This window comes from Sander vitreus, chromosome 1 (assembly GCF_031162955.1).
Source record: "Sander vitreus isolate 19-12246 chromosome 1, sanVit1, whole genome shotgun sequence".
NCBI lineage: Eukaryota > Metazoa > Chordata > Actinopteri > Perciformes > Percidae > Sander > Sander vitreus.
The window spans coordinates 37805333-37818567 of record NC_135855.1 but is presented as its reverse complement, the minus strand read 5'-3'; the positions used below and the strand labels follow the sequence as shown (position 1 = coordinate 37818567).

Below are 13235 nucleotides of genomic sequence, written 5' to 3'. Positions count from 1 at the left end.
ACAAGGTTTTCAATATTTACAGTTTATACAAGGACAATTAGCCAAAGGGTCGGCTCACCCAAAACACAAATAACATTTCCCACCTAATCTAGACAGTGTCAGGTGTACGTGCTAGGTTTTGGGATCTGTCTCTGAGGTTTCTACTTCCAGCCCTATACTGCGGAAGTGAACGTAACGTAAAAGTTCACAGCCTTGAAAAATGACATTTAAACATTCAACAGCAGCTCATCTTTGTAGAAACAATGTCCTGAGGTATGTTTTCAAGTAATTCTGTTTAAAGTCTGAACTAAAGCAAATGTATCGTGGGAAACTACTTCAGTACTTTAAAGGAATAGTTCAACATTTTGAGAAATCCGCTAATTCACATTCTTGCCGAGAGTTAGATTAAAAAAAATCGAAAGCACTCATGTTTGGTGCTAAAAATAAATCTCCAAGCAGGAGACGCTCAGCCAGCTGAGGCCCGGATGAAGGCGAGATGTGTTGGTAAAGTTGTTCTGCATACTACAGGTGTTGCTGGAGCTTTGACCTCTGTAGCGTCTTATTTAAACAGATGAGAGTGGTAGAATGCTTTACATCTGGATGCAGATTTCCTAAAATGTTAAACTATTGCTTAAATAAAATAAACAGTTCTTAAACCAGGCTGTAATTGTTGAATATTATGGAAGCTCGAGTTTGTGAGGCTCAATCAAACTAGGCTTGTCTTATGTGTTTAATCCACAGACCTCAATGATCAGATGTCACTGGAACTACTTCCGACCAAAGAAATAGTCCCACTCAAATCGGTCTACAGTGAAGACATTGTGTCTGAGCAAACTTTGCTGTTGGTTTTTTTGTCCATTTTGCAGTGACAAGAGCGCCACAAACACAATCCCATCCTCCTGTTTTATTGAGGTGGCGGCAGAGGTTTCAGAGGAACATATCTGAATATCTCTGGCTGTAAATCAAAAACTATCTGCATGGCTAAATACCTCAACAGATGAGTGAGGAAAATAGGATTGTATAACTTGGGTGAGCTAACCCTTTAAAGATAATTTTAACAGGCATGCCACGCTAATAGTATTTTTGTTTAGAGCAAAGGACAAGACTGATGGGAGTTTCTTCTGGGCTTAGATGGAAACGTCTCCATATCTGAATCCTTTGCGCTCTTCTTAAATACTGAAAAAGAGAAATTTGAAATATTTGGATTAATTCCAAGAATTGTCTCAAGAGTGTCAGGTATGTTGGATTTTCTGAGACACGATAATGACAGAAGTTACCTAAATACATTTTTAAGCTGAGAGGATAATGGTGCATGGTCGTATTGTGTGTCCTACCTGCCCAGAGTGCCTCCAGCCTGGGTGTAGTATTTGTTGTAGTCCAGTCGCAGTAACAGCTGAGCCAGATCAGAGTTTATCTGATGGTTCCTCACACTCGAAAGGATTTTAAACAGCAAGGAGGACTGCCGTCTAAAGCCCTGAAATTAGAATGTGTCTCTGTTACAACACATATCTTTATCTGTTCCAACATTCGACAAATAAGGAGATTTAAGCGACTCTACCTTGACCAGGATATCCAGCTGAGCAGTTCCCCTCTCATCCAGTGACATCACACTCTGACTGACCAGTGAGCAGAAGGTTTGACACAGCTCCAGGATCTCATTCAGACAGTGGAATACCTGACGACAGAAGCATGTATTAAGACTTCATTAAGACTCTGAAAAGTGGATGAATTTAAGCAGCCAGTTAGGTTCCAACTAAATTTGGCTCAGTGATTGATACCGGCTTCAGGAGGATGAAGGACTGGGCCAGCAGGTTGCTGAGGAAGTGGTCGTGGGCCAGTCGGATGCTCTCAAAGTCTCTGGTGGAGTTGATCTGCTGAAGCAGCTGAGAGAACTGAGACTCCAGCACGTCCACCTGGAGACAACCAACAAGAGAACAGCTAATGCAATGCTCCAATCATACGGGTTCACACGCTAAGATTTGCGCGTGAATTAAAAGCCATGTCTGGGGCCAGGTGCATAAAACTATAAAAAAAAATACATCAGGACTTTTTTCACGACATTTAAGAAAGATATGTGTACACACGTATCGTTTTGGTTTATAAAGCTCAAGAATTTTGAAACTTGTAGGCCATTAGTTGTCAAATCTGGACCTTAAGTCAATGAAAAGAACAACAAAGAAGCACAAATGACCGTCTTTGTAACACTGATCAAGTTCTCCAATAAGAGCAGTCGTCCTTACAAACAACCATCACATAAGGCTGTAGCTGTTTATAGCATCAACAGTGTCAGTATAGCATCACATGTTCCTATGAATCATCACCAAACTTAAGAAAAAATAATCAATAATGAGTGTACAATGACTTGTATCGAAATACAATTTACAAAGTGCTTAAAGAATCCTATGAGAAGAAACCCTAACAGGGACATTTTTTTTAACAAAACAAGTAAGCAGATGTGTCACTTGCATATTGTTTATACATCTGGCTCGTGGTGCCTCTTTCACTGAATTATTACCTGCAAGTAGTACTGCAGGTTGTCGATCAGGAACGCCATGTGGTTGCGTAGTCGCCACTTAACAGCGTCTGTCTGGCTGGACTTGAGGTGTTTCCTCTGCATCTGGAGAGCCCAGCAGTGCTGCAGCTGTGACTGCACCCGCCGCACACTCAGCAGGTACCTGAACACAACGTTGTACCTGACCACAGAGATGAGAGGATGCTCACCAGCTGTACTCAATAGAAACAGATAGTTAAACTAGAAAATGCATTTCCTGCAGAAAATGCTTGTGAATGCTGAAAAGCTAAACTGGATTGCTGGCATAATTGCGTAAGAAGGTGTAGTAGTGAGAATGGTTGGAAAAGAGGGAATGGTTTTAATTAGTATGAATTTCACTGAAATGTTGAATGATTCAAATAATGTATTAAACAAAAGTGGAATATATTATGTTTCTTTTTAAAAAGAAAAGTCGTAGTATAGTATGTCGAAAAAATTGTAAAACGTCATAAAAAGTCATAGTATAATATGTAAAAAAAGTCATAGTATATCGAAAAAAGTGATAGTATAAAATGTTGAATAAAGTGATAGGCATAAAAATAAAAAAGGCATTAAAAAGTCATAACATAGACTGTTAAAAAAAAAAATCATAGTATATTGAAAAAAATCATATTATAGTATGTCGAATAAAGTGATAAAAAAGTCATCTGGGAAATGGAAACGCTCTGGAAGAATCTGAAATCTGGAAGAATATGAAAACGCCACAAAAAAAGGGCCGGCCCAGTCTGGGAATCTAACTGAATTAGCATTCACACAATAATAGGGAGCCAAATGAGTACGCACTTCTCCAAGATGGCGGGAGTGAAGAGGATGTGCAGCGGCCACTGAACCTTGTAGGTGAGACCGAGAGCCGCCCAACCTGTGGGAGGGACCTCACGAGGGGAGGTGTCTTGTGGAGGAGTGGCTCCATCTCTGGAGCCTGTCGCCTCTGAAAAAAAAACAAAAAAAAAACAGCCAGGCACAATAACCATTAAAGGCAGGGTTGATTATGTTTAAAAGATTTAAAAGTAGCATCTCCTCGGGGCTCCGTCTAACCCCTCCCCCTGCCTGGGCAGAGCGGCAGTGATTGGTGGGCGTTTTTACAGGATACAGCAGCTACAGATGATGGATCTTTGTCGCTCCTTTTTGGGTTTTTTTTTAGAGCCCATACATTTTTTGTTGCTGTCGGTGTGTAAAGACCATTTCAAACAATATATAAAAAGTGTATATTGGAAATAGTCACCAACCCTGCCTTTAACTGCATTCAATCACAGAGATAGGGAGAATGAGCCATCTGGATGAATGAAGTGTGTGAGGAAGGCTGAAGGCTTTGGTTGGTTTCTGTAATGACTAATTTGTAACATTTGTTTTAATACAAACTGATTTCAGCTGAGAACATAAGCTACAACATAGTGTGTGATATGTTAGAAATAGGGCTGCAAATAATGTCTTTCAAGTGCTAACTCTATTCATTTTGTAACCGTTTTATCATAAAACCACTGGATGGCGCTAAACAACTAATAAACAAGAGCATCATCTTAAGAGAAAAAGGTTTCCATTTGTTTTCATTTCTGTGAACACATCACCCAGGTGTTTCTTTTTTCCTTCAGTGTCCTACACAGATTCTATAATGAACACAGAGTAAGCCTTGGTCAGCAGCACACCTTTGTCTTTGCCCTGGTAGTCTACAGTGAGGTGCAGCAGAGGCAGGAGGTTGTCGTCGTCCAGGAGGACCTTATGAGCCGCCTGCTGAAAGGCCACGTTCACGTCTGTGGAACAGACAACACGTCACATTAAAATACACAAAGCTCTGTCACCACAAATAGTTAACGAGTCCTGAGTGTAACTGCATTTTATGAAATGAAAACTGCTGTGCGAGACGCCTGCAGCCGTGATGCAGGCTGGTGCTGAAACGTTGCAGTTGGTATCTGCTGCTGTACAATAAAAATCAAACCCAATCTGGCCCCCTCCGCTTCGCCTCCATTGCTTGTTCACATGTAGGTTTCTCGACATTAAGGGGCCGGCTGTTACAGGCGGGAATGTTGGAGCAGCAGCAACTACACAAGCATTCGGTCAGAGGTGTCAAGTAAAAGTACAAATACTTCGTTACCTTACTTAAGTAGACATTTTTGGGTATCTATACTTTACAGGAGTCATTACTTTACAGCAGACTTTTTACTTCTACTCCTTGCATTTTCACGCAATTATTTGTACTTTCTACTCCTGACATTTTGAAAATAGCCTCGTTACTCCTATATAGACAACCATACAAGGGTAATTGTTACTAAGTCTGCCCTGGGTACACCCATTTTCTTGTACAGTTTTGTTATCTTACATCCGTTGCCCTCACAGATTCCTGCAGCTAAGCTTGGGTGTACATTTACATTCCAGTAAAGGCTAATGATAACATGCCTCTGAAGTTTGACTTTTTGCACCATTACAATACTTAAAGGCAACTAGTCATATCTTCCGCTCCATGAAACACATGTTAAGGCTCAGTGGTTTGGTAGTACACATATATGGTTCTTAATGTATTTGCATTGTACAAAAATGCGTTCATTTTCAATGGGCATAAATGCGGCTGAAACAGGTGCATCCCAAATTTTTCAACATTAACATTTTTAATATAACATTATAGTCATTATGGCCTTTAGAACATGTTTTGGTAGTGGGGTAGTGCACTATAGGCCCCTGTGGCGTGGCCTAAGCTTTTGTCCTTAATGGCATTTTTTCCCCCTTTTAATTACTTTTATTATTATACTTTAAGTAGTTTTGAAACCAGTACTTTTACTTGAGTAAAAAGCTTGAGTTGATACTTCAACTTCTACAGAAGTCTTTAAACCCTAGTATCTCTACTTCTACCTGAGTAATGAATGTGAATACTTTTGACACCTCTGCATTCAGTGAAATTTAACTACTGAACAATAAAAGGAAAACCACTAAAAAAAAAAAACAACAGATCTTTTTGCAACCTTAATAGCACGACGGAGAATACTTATGGAATGGAAATCATCTACACCACCAAAAGCCTCCACATGGCTTTCTGATGTTATGATGTTTCTTAAAATAGAAAAACAATCAAATACTTTCTAAGAGGATCAACCAGAAAATTCTACAAAAAAAAGGGACCCTTTACTGGCTTACTTTGAAAGACTTACTACACTTCCCTCTTAATAGCTGCTAAGAATTGTAAAGCACAATGATTACACTATTTGCTATCATGAGTAATAGAAGTATGCTTTTTTCTTTTGTTTCTTTAGCTGTCCTCCTTTCAAGGGTTTGTTGTGGGTGGGATGGGGTTAATAGAATTATGTCTTGTTATAATTGAGAATGTAATGTTGCACTGTATATTGTACCTTCTCTAAAAGAATAAAAATACTCGAAACGGTTTGCATATTCAAATGTACCGTGCTCAGTGACGGCTGTTGGAGGAGTCTTCAGCATGTGCTGCGCGAGGTCAATAAAAACCTGGTAGAGCTCGCCACGACCCAGCAAGTAGAAGTCCTTAATAATCTGGAAGAGAATACAGACGTCAACACTGTTCATTTTGCACAGATTTATGACCCAGAACCGAGTGTGATTAATACAAACCTTGAGCTGTTCGAGCAGATCTGACTCCTCCACCATTAACGTCCAAAGATGCTGCAAGTCAGTGAGACGGTATTTAATGTTGTCACCTTGGGCGCGTGGTAACTTACGTGAATGTTTTTTTTGATTAAAAGATTAAAAGAATTAATAACCGTATGAGCTCACCTCTGCCACTGTGCTCCTGATGCGATCAATCAAATTTTCAAAATCCACCAGGCTGAAAAGAGGCTGCTGTTTGAGTCTGTGCAGCTCGGCAGCAAACATGTCCTCCTGGTGCTTCAGTATGGAGCCTAACAAAACAATAATGCATTGTATAATCTAAGTCAGAGCTTCTCAAAGTCCGGACCAAGGTCCGCAACGGAAAGTCAATCAGGACCCAGTCCACACCTCGTGTTATGTTGACAATATGTTATGAAGTGGAACATTTTCTATTTTTAAATAAATGTTCTATAGATCAATACATTTTTAAATATATGGTAGCGGTGTGACGGCACTTCCTCTGAGAGATGCACATCAGTGCTCTTTATGCCCTGGTGCCAGACTGAAAGGCTGAATGTTGTAGGGACAGGTTTGGGAGAGGAGAGGGAGTTGGGGGGCGGGTTTTATTTTGTGTGGTGTGTCAAATGTTCAAAATAAATAACAAAATGTAAAATTGGACACATTGGATTGGCTTATTTTTTTAACTTAAATCTTTTTTTTTTGTTAGAGAAAAAGTAGATAGAGAAAATAGATACAGAAAAAAGTACCTTTGGGTACCGGTTAGAGCCGTAATCGGGCCTTAAAAGTTCGGTCCGACAGAATTCGACCCGAGCACGACAAGTACATTTTGATTGACAGCTTTTTAAAAGTCTGAATCCGTTTACAGCCCGACATTATTCAAATGTGCGCACAGCTTTTTGTCAATAATGAGTCATTCATACAGTTTTTAACATCATTTATTCATGACTAACGTAGGCTATAGGCCACTTGGAGGTTGGAACAAAGAAATAAAATAAGTCCTCCAGAGCCCAGAACTCGACGGGGGTTTGGGTAAAGATCTTCAGCTGTAGTACCGGTACTGAATTTCCGCTACCGGTATCAGTACAAAAGACCTTTGAGTAATACGATTTAAAAACCCTGCTCTAAGTGATATAAACAACAATTTGAGTGTGCTAGTACAAGATTTCACTTAGATCACAGCACGATAGATTACCAGCTCTAGATGGGCTGTGGTTGTGGTTTTCAAACATCTGGACAGACTCTCCAACAAAGAGGATCTTCTCAGCCACTCTGATGGGAATGTAAGAAGGAAGCATCTCTGTCCGCAGCGAGAACTGCTGCAGAGACGGGGCCAGCATGTTCTCCTCCTCGATCAGCCTCTGCACCACAACACAGAAGCACATTATTAAAAACGTGGTTTAAAAATACGTACTGATCTCTTGGCCCGTGTGTCTGACTGTAGTTCTCACCAAGTCCTGGAGTTCTCGGAGCTGTTTCCCGCTCAAGCCTCCCAGCCCCAGGTCCTCCTCCTCCTCCTCCTGGTTGGCGGCAGCTCCTCCCGCACTGGGCCCCTGCTTCACGAAAAACTCCTCACTTTGGTCCAGCAGTAATCCGTGCAGCATCCAAGCTGCGAGCTGCTTGTACATCACACCATGGCACACAGCGAGGATCCTGCAGAATGTATAAAACAACATAAAGACACACACAAAAAGATTTCTGTATCTTAGTGTGACAATGTAAATGGATATGACAATACAGAGGACTTTATGACATGCATTGTAGTGCATGACAATTGCAGCTCAAATGCCCTTAAAACAGTGCAAAGAAATGTTTTACAAAAAAGCAGAAATCAATCATACACTATATTTGAGCTTTGCCCAATTCCACCCCATAACTCTCCAAAATAAGAAATGGTGATGGGTAGCGTAAAAATAACTTATAATAATGGAATGGAGGGCCATTTATTTTACTTAATCTAGTTTAAAGTCATTTTTCTTGAACTATTTGCAGGGTGTGGTGACAAAATCTCTTTGAAAGGACATGGGGAGAGCTACAGTTACTTCCTCAGACAGGTTTTGAGCTGGGACACCACAATCAAAAGGAGGAGGCAAAAAAGAAGAAATTAATATAGACAGCTGACATAAAACAGTGTGTCATTTCAACACACATGCAAACATCTAAACTTAATAAAGTGTCAAATAGCCATGGACTACCACTCTGCAAGATTGTTACAAAGTTAAAGCACCTGCAGTGAAGGAAGGACACACCTGCACCTCATGGCACCCCATACCAAATGGAAAACTTAAAATTAAGTAAATTAGTATGTATTTACTATTGATGAAATCACACACAACAATGAGCAACTTCAAGAGACTTTAAAATGAATATATTGATTGGGTACGAGACGGACTGTGATGGTATTGTGTACTGACTGTATTGTTCTTGAGGTTGTATATTATGTCTAGTTTGGATGGGTTATTATTCGGTTTGATATAACACTGACTAGGCCTGCACGATAAATCGTTATAAAATCTCGATTCCCACCTGTTTTATTTCATTTTTAAATGACTTCGATTTTTTTTTTCTCCTTCAATTAATTTATTGAAAGCATTTGACATTAACATGTTTCAATTATGTTAAGACATGTTCAAGGAGTTCAGATAGAGCCTGTATCAGGGCCATATTTAGTTCAATGTGTTATATGTCACTGTTTCTGGTAGCCTACTGTACTTAAATGGTCAGTATTATGTACTTTATTTTCTTTATTCATTGAAGCCTCTGTGTTTACAGGCTTGTGGTGATGCGTAATGTGCTATAGGTGCCAAAAAAAAAAATCTATGTTTGGTACTGCCAGTTTGTTTTGTTTTGTCATGGTTCATGTGTGAAATAAACATCACACTCCGTGAGAAAACAATCGTGGCAGAGAATCGTGATATCAATTCTAAGCTAAAAAATCGTGATTCATATTTTTCCCCAGAATCATGCAGGCCTACCACTTGCACGAGTAGGTGTTTGCAGGAAAAGAAAAAGAAAATATATAATGTGTATATGGGTAAAAAGTTTTTTCTTCCTACTCCTTTTTGAACATGGAAATCCTCATTTGAATCATTTACAATCATTTTGAAAGATATGTTTGCTGGGTCTGTTTGCTTGTACTGAAAAGTACATGTTCCTATTTATCTTTAATTTTTTAACATGTTCAAAATAAACTTAAACAAAAAGAAAGTATTTAAAAACCCTTCACCCAACATCTATTGAAACAGGGTTACTTGGAGTCTCTATATCACTTAAGCATTACAAGAGAACATATTGCTTTGTATTAAGTACATATCTCATCTCAATAATGTAAACACCACTTTGAAACTTGCATTAAGGGCTTTCCCAAAGGGACTTACTTTTCCAAGGCCATGCGTACAGGAGGAAGCCCCCCACAGCTGTGCTTGTACACCGTCTCCAGGATTTGACAGCCATGGATCTAAAGCAGCGCACAGCAGACAAGTACACAGCAGTCAGTTCTGCTACCCAGCTGTTACTCTAGATCAGTACATTTAGTTTCCCATTTCATTTTCTTTCAGAAGCTCCCACAGTGCCACCCTAGCTTTTATGTCATGTTTTGGTGGTCTCTTTGTTCATTTAGTTTGCATAAAATGTACTTAGAAGGGAGCTTCACCCTAAAACAATACTTGTGTTTGCAAGTTGTTTGGCAATTTTTGCAAAATAAAATGTGTTAAAATCACTGTTGTGATGGCTACCTTCATATGAATATAGTCAAGAGGATGTGACAAGATGACATAATTAATTAATCAGCAGTAACTGACACATAATGGCATATCATTTCTGCTTTCCACCTAATAAAAAATGTGTGTTTTCTCACTTTCTTCACCTTAACCAGGGTCCCTGCGGTTACAGACGTCCCCATCATTTTTGCTCAATTTATTATTTGGGCTTTCTTGTGAAGTGGAGGCCTGTCGCAGCCTTTTTTGGTTGACCAATGTGTCCGCTTACACCCAGGCTAATTTCTTGCAAGAGAAAACTTACTTTGGTAATAAGTATGATTCTGATCCTCTAATCATGTGCGACATGGGCAGCACTGTACGCCGCCCTGAACTTACATTTGCTGGTGAACTACTTCGATAAACAATCCTTACCTTCTGTGATTTTATTGACTCTACAACCACCATCACAGAAGGAAACAGCAACTGGAACTTAAAGAAAAAGTACAGTGTTAGACAAACATATGTTTAAATGCAGAAAGACTTTCCACTGTGAGTGTCTTCAGTATATTTTCAAAAGGAAAAAATGTCTTTAAAATGATCTCTTTAGAAGTTTAATTCATGCTTTACCTGATCGAGCTTGTAATTCACATGAGATATTGTCAGATGTGGATCTCCAAGAAACTACACACACACACACACACACACACACACACACACACACACACACACATTAAAAGAGCACCCTTAAAGAGCCATGATGCTTCTCCATTTATTCTTGTTGGCTGTGTCATTATTTTACCTCTTGTTCGAGGTCCAGCAGGGCCTGTCTGTATGGCTGCAGGATCGAGTCCAGCCCTGTGCAGAAAGCCCGCAAGTAAATTCCATGAAGTCCCGTCTGGTTAGGCTGGTTCGTATGATGTTCCTGAAGGAACAATTGGTGAGAAAAATCCAGGAAGCATGACTTATCCATTTTATGAACAGAGAAACCCTGTCTTAGACAGGAAAGGCTAAAGCACTCTTTAACAAACTGAACGTCTGTATATCTTTCTGAAACAACTCTACAGATGCAGCCAAACGTCAACAGTAGAGATACATCTGAACATATTTTGTATTACATTAACTAAAAAGTTTGTATTCATACTAAAAGGTGAATCTCTAAAGTGCTATTTTAGAATTGAAATGTGTAGCTAAAAGCTAAAAAATCTAAAATGATGGTATATGGCATCGAGGGACTTTACTCACTTGTTGATGCACATGGCCTGTGTGTTGTTCTATGAACTCTGTAAAGCGCATGTAATCTGAGCCCAGTTTAGAGAGCCGGTTGAGGACACTGGACTCACTGGGGTGAAGGAAGGGAAGGTCCTGGGACACCTGTGGGTGGAACAAAGTTGCACTTTTCATGTTCAAAAAGAAACACTGTTAGGCATCCAATACACAATGGTAACTGTGGTGCACAAGGCAAAACACTTTTGGTCCTCAACATATAGACTAGTCAAGTTTAACACTGTAGAATGCCTGTGTTACACCACTGTTAAAGTGAGGCTTTCCCGTGAATCAATTGGTCTAACTTGCTGTGAATCAACATATCAACAGTTCTGTTCCTTGCAAGCAAAATGATCTCTTGTGCAAGATTGTAGCCCATCCTTGCATGCTGTCATGGTGGTGTCTCTCCTAAAATCAAGGAAGAAACTGCAGTGGTTAACACTGTCTGACTGTCACCTCACTTTTGTGTGACAGTTGCATGTTCTCCCAGCTTCGCTTTCCTCCCACAGTCCAAAAATGCAGGTTAGGTGAACTGGAGGCTCCACATTGTGTATATATAAAACTTTATTAATTTCGGGGCGAGGGCAATTGTTGTGCAGCAGTTGTGTAGTACGTAGGAAACAGTGCAAATGAATAGAGTGCTAAATAAAACAATATCAACAATAAAGATAATCAATAAGGTGCAAAAACCCAAATCTAAACATGCCAAAAGTAAACAGTAAGGATCATAAAATTGATAAAAGGTGAGTGGTAAAGTGCAAATCCAAAACAGGGCCAAAAAAAGAGCAGAGCTAAAAAGGTGCGAAGAGTGTTAACAGTCAGCTATGTATACATATGTTTGACACTATTAGAACTCTATAAATATTATTCGTAACTCAATTCTAGGCTCTACAAATTTCTACATGTAATGTTATATAACGGAACTTAATTACTTAATGTATATCTATTCACTCTAAATGTTTCCTCATTTCCATATAGTCTTGGTTATTATGAATAAGAAAACGAGCAATACATCTAGCTATATTTAAAGAAGATACTTTAAGAGGCAGATAAATGGAGAAAAGTGCAATTTTTAGCCTGGAACTGTTTATATATTCAATATATAAACAGAACAAATATATTGTTTGTATATTTGTGTAAATATCACTTCTAACGTTAGCTAATTGCTGAACCAGCCTCTCCTTAAAATAATTTATACTAGCATACATGTATAACTACACTGCCAGCAATGACAAAACTCATTTCCATATTCTATTCAATTCAATTTTATTTATAGTATCAAATCATAACAGGAGTTATCTCGAGACACTTTACAGATAGAGTAGGTCTAGACCACACCATAATTTACAAAGACCCAACAATTCTAGTAATTTCCCTCAAGAGAAAGCATATAGTGCGACAGTGGCGAGGAAAAAATCCCTTTTAGGAAGAAACCTCAGCAGACCCAGGCTCTTGGTAGGCGGTGTCTGACGGTGCCGGTTGGGATGGACATATGCAACGTCTGTTAAAAAATACCATGTTTTAAAAGATTAAAAAAAAGAAAGAAAGTATTACAGCTAGCTAGCAAGAAGCGTTGCTTCGAGAGCTGCCTGTAGCGTTTCAGTTTTACCTGCAAACCTGTTCGTTTGTTCCATGTGAAAATCGTCCCAGGGTATCCACTCAACGCCAGCAGCAGCTCGTGAATCATGTTAATTCGCCTTTAGTTGATTAACGTTGAAAATGCAGGTGTGAGCATCTCATTCAGCCACCAAAACAAACTGCCGCCCGAGCTGTCGCAGGTTGGCTACGTCACGACGCAGCGCATCACGGGGCAAAGACGTAAACTACGTTCCGTCTCTCTCGTTCTCTTAATACATCCATGGTCTCGCTGCTCCAACCTCGCTTGAAAATGTTGGCTAGTTGGAAAGTTAAGTAGGGTTTCTTTAAAATCTTGCATAAATATATTCAGAAAAAAATAAAAGACATTAGAGAAATTTATTATATATATATATATATATATTTTTTTTTATATATATTATAATTAATCATATTATCCGGTTTTGCAGCGCTAAGACACGATAGCAAAGCATCCTATGTTACTCTTAAACATAGACTGTAAAATTGGGCTTAAATGAGCTCTGCCAGAATGGAATTATTTTTGTGCCTTTAAGATAATTCCATTTGTCAGATATGTAAACAAA

The 13235-nt window shown here is 39.2% G+C and overlaps 1 protein-coding gene across 1 annotated transcript; it reads right to left on the bottom strand.

Annotated features, from left to right (window-relative positions):
- Nucleotides 1-2: 2 nt before the first annotated feature.
- tubgcp4 (tubulin gamma complex component 4) lies at nucleotides 3-12837 on the bottom strand. The gene is made up of 18 exons (XM_078254705.1): nucleotides 12665-12837; nucleotides 11035-11163; nucleotides 10592-10714; nucleotides 10420-10473; nucleotides 10225-10281; nucleotides 9472-9551; nucleotides 7546-7747; nucleotides 7290-7455; nucleotides 6263-6387; nucleotides 6101-6151; nucleotides 5917-6022; nucleotides 4174-4278; nucleotides 3314-3458; nucleotides 2495-2672; nucleotides 1758-1892; nucleotides 1538-1654; nucleotides 1314-1453; nucleotides 3-1155 (listed from the first exon to the last, which is right to left on the bottom strand). The coding sequence occupies exons 1-18, from the start codon at nucleotides 12740-12742 to the stop codon at nucleotides 1149-1151; spliced, it is 1998 nt and encodes a 665-aa protein (XP_078110831.1). The 5' UTR covers nucleotides 12743-12837; the 3' UTR covers nucleotides 3-1148.
- Between the last annotated feature and the right edge of the window lie 398 nt (nucleotides 12838-13235).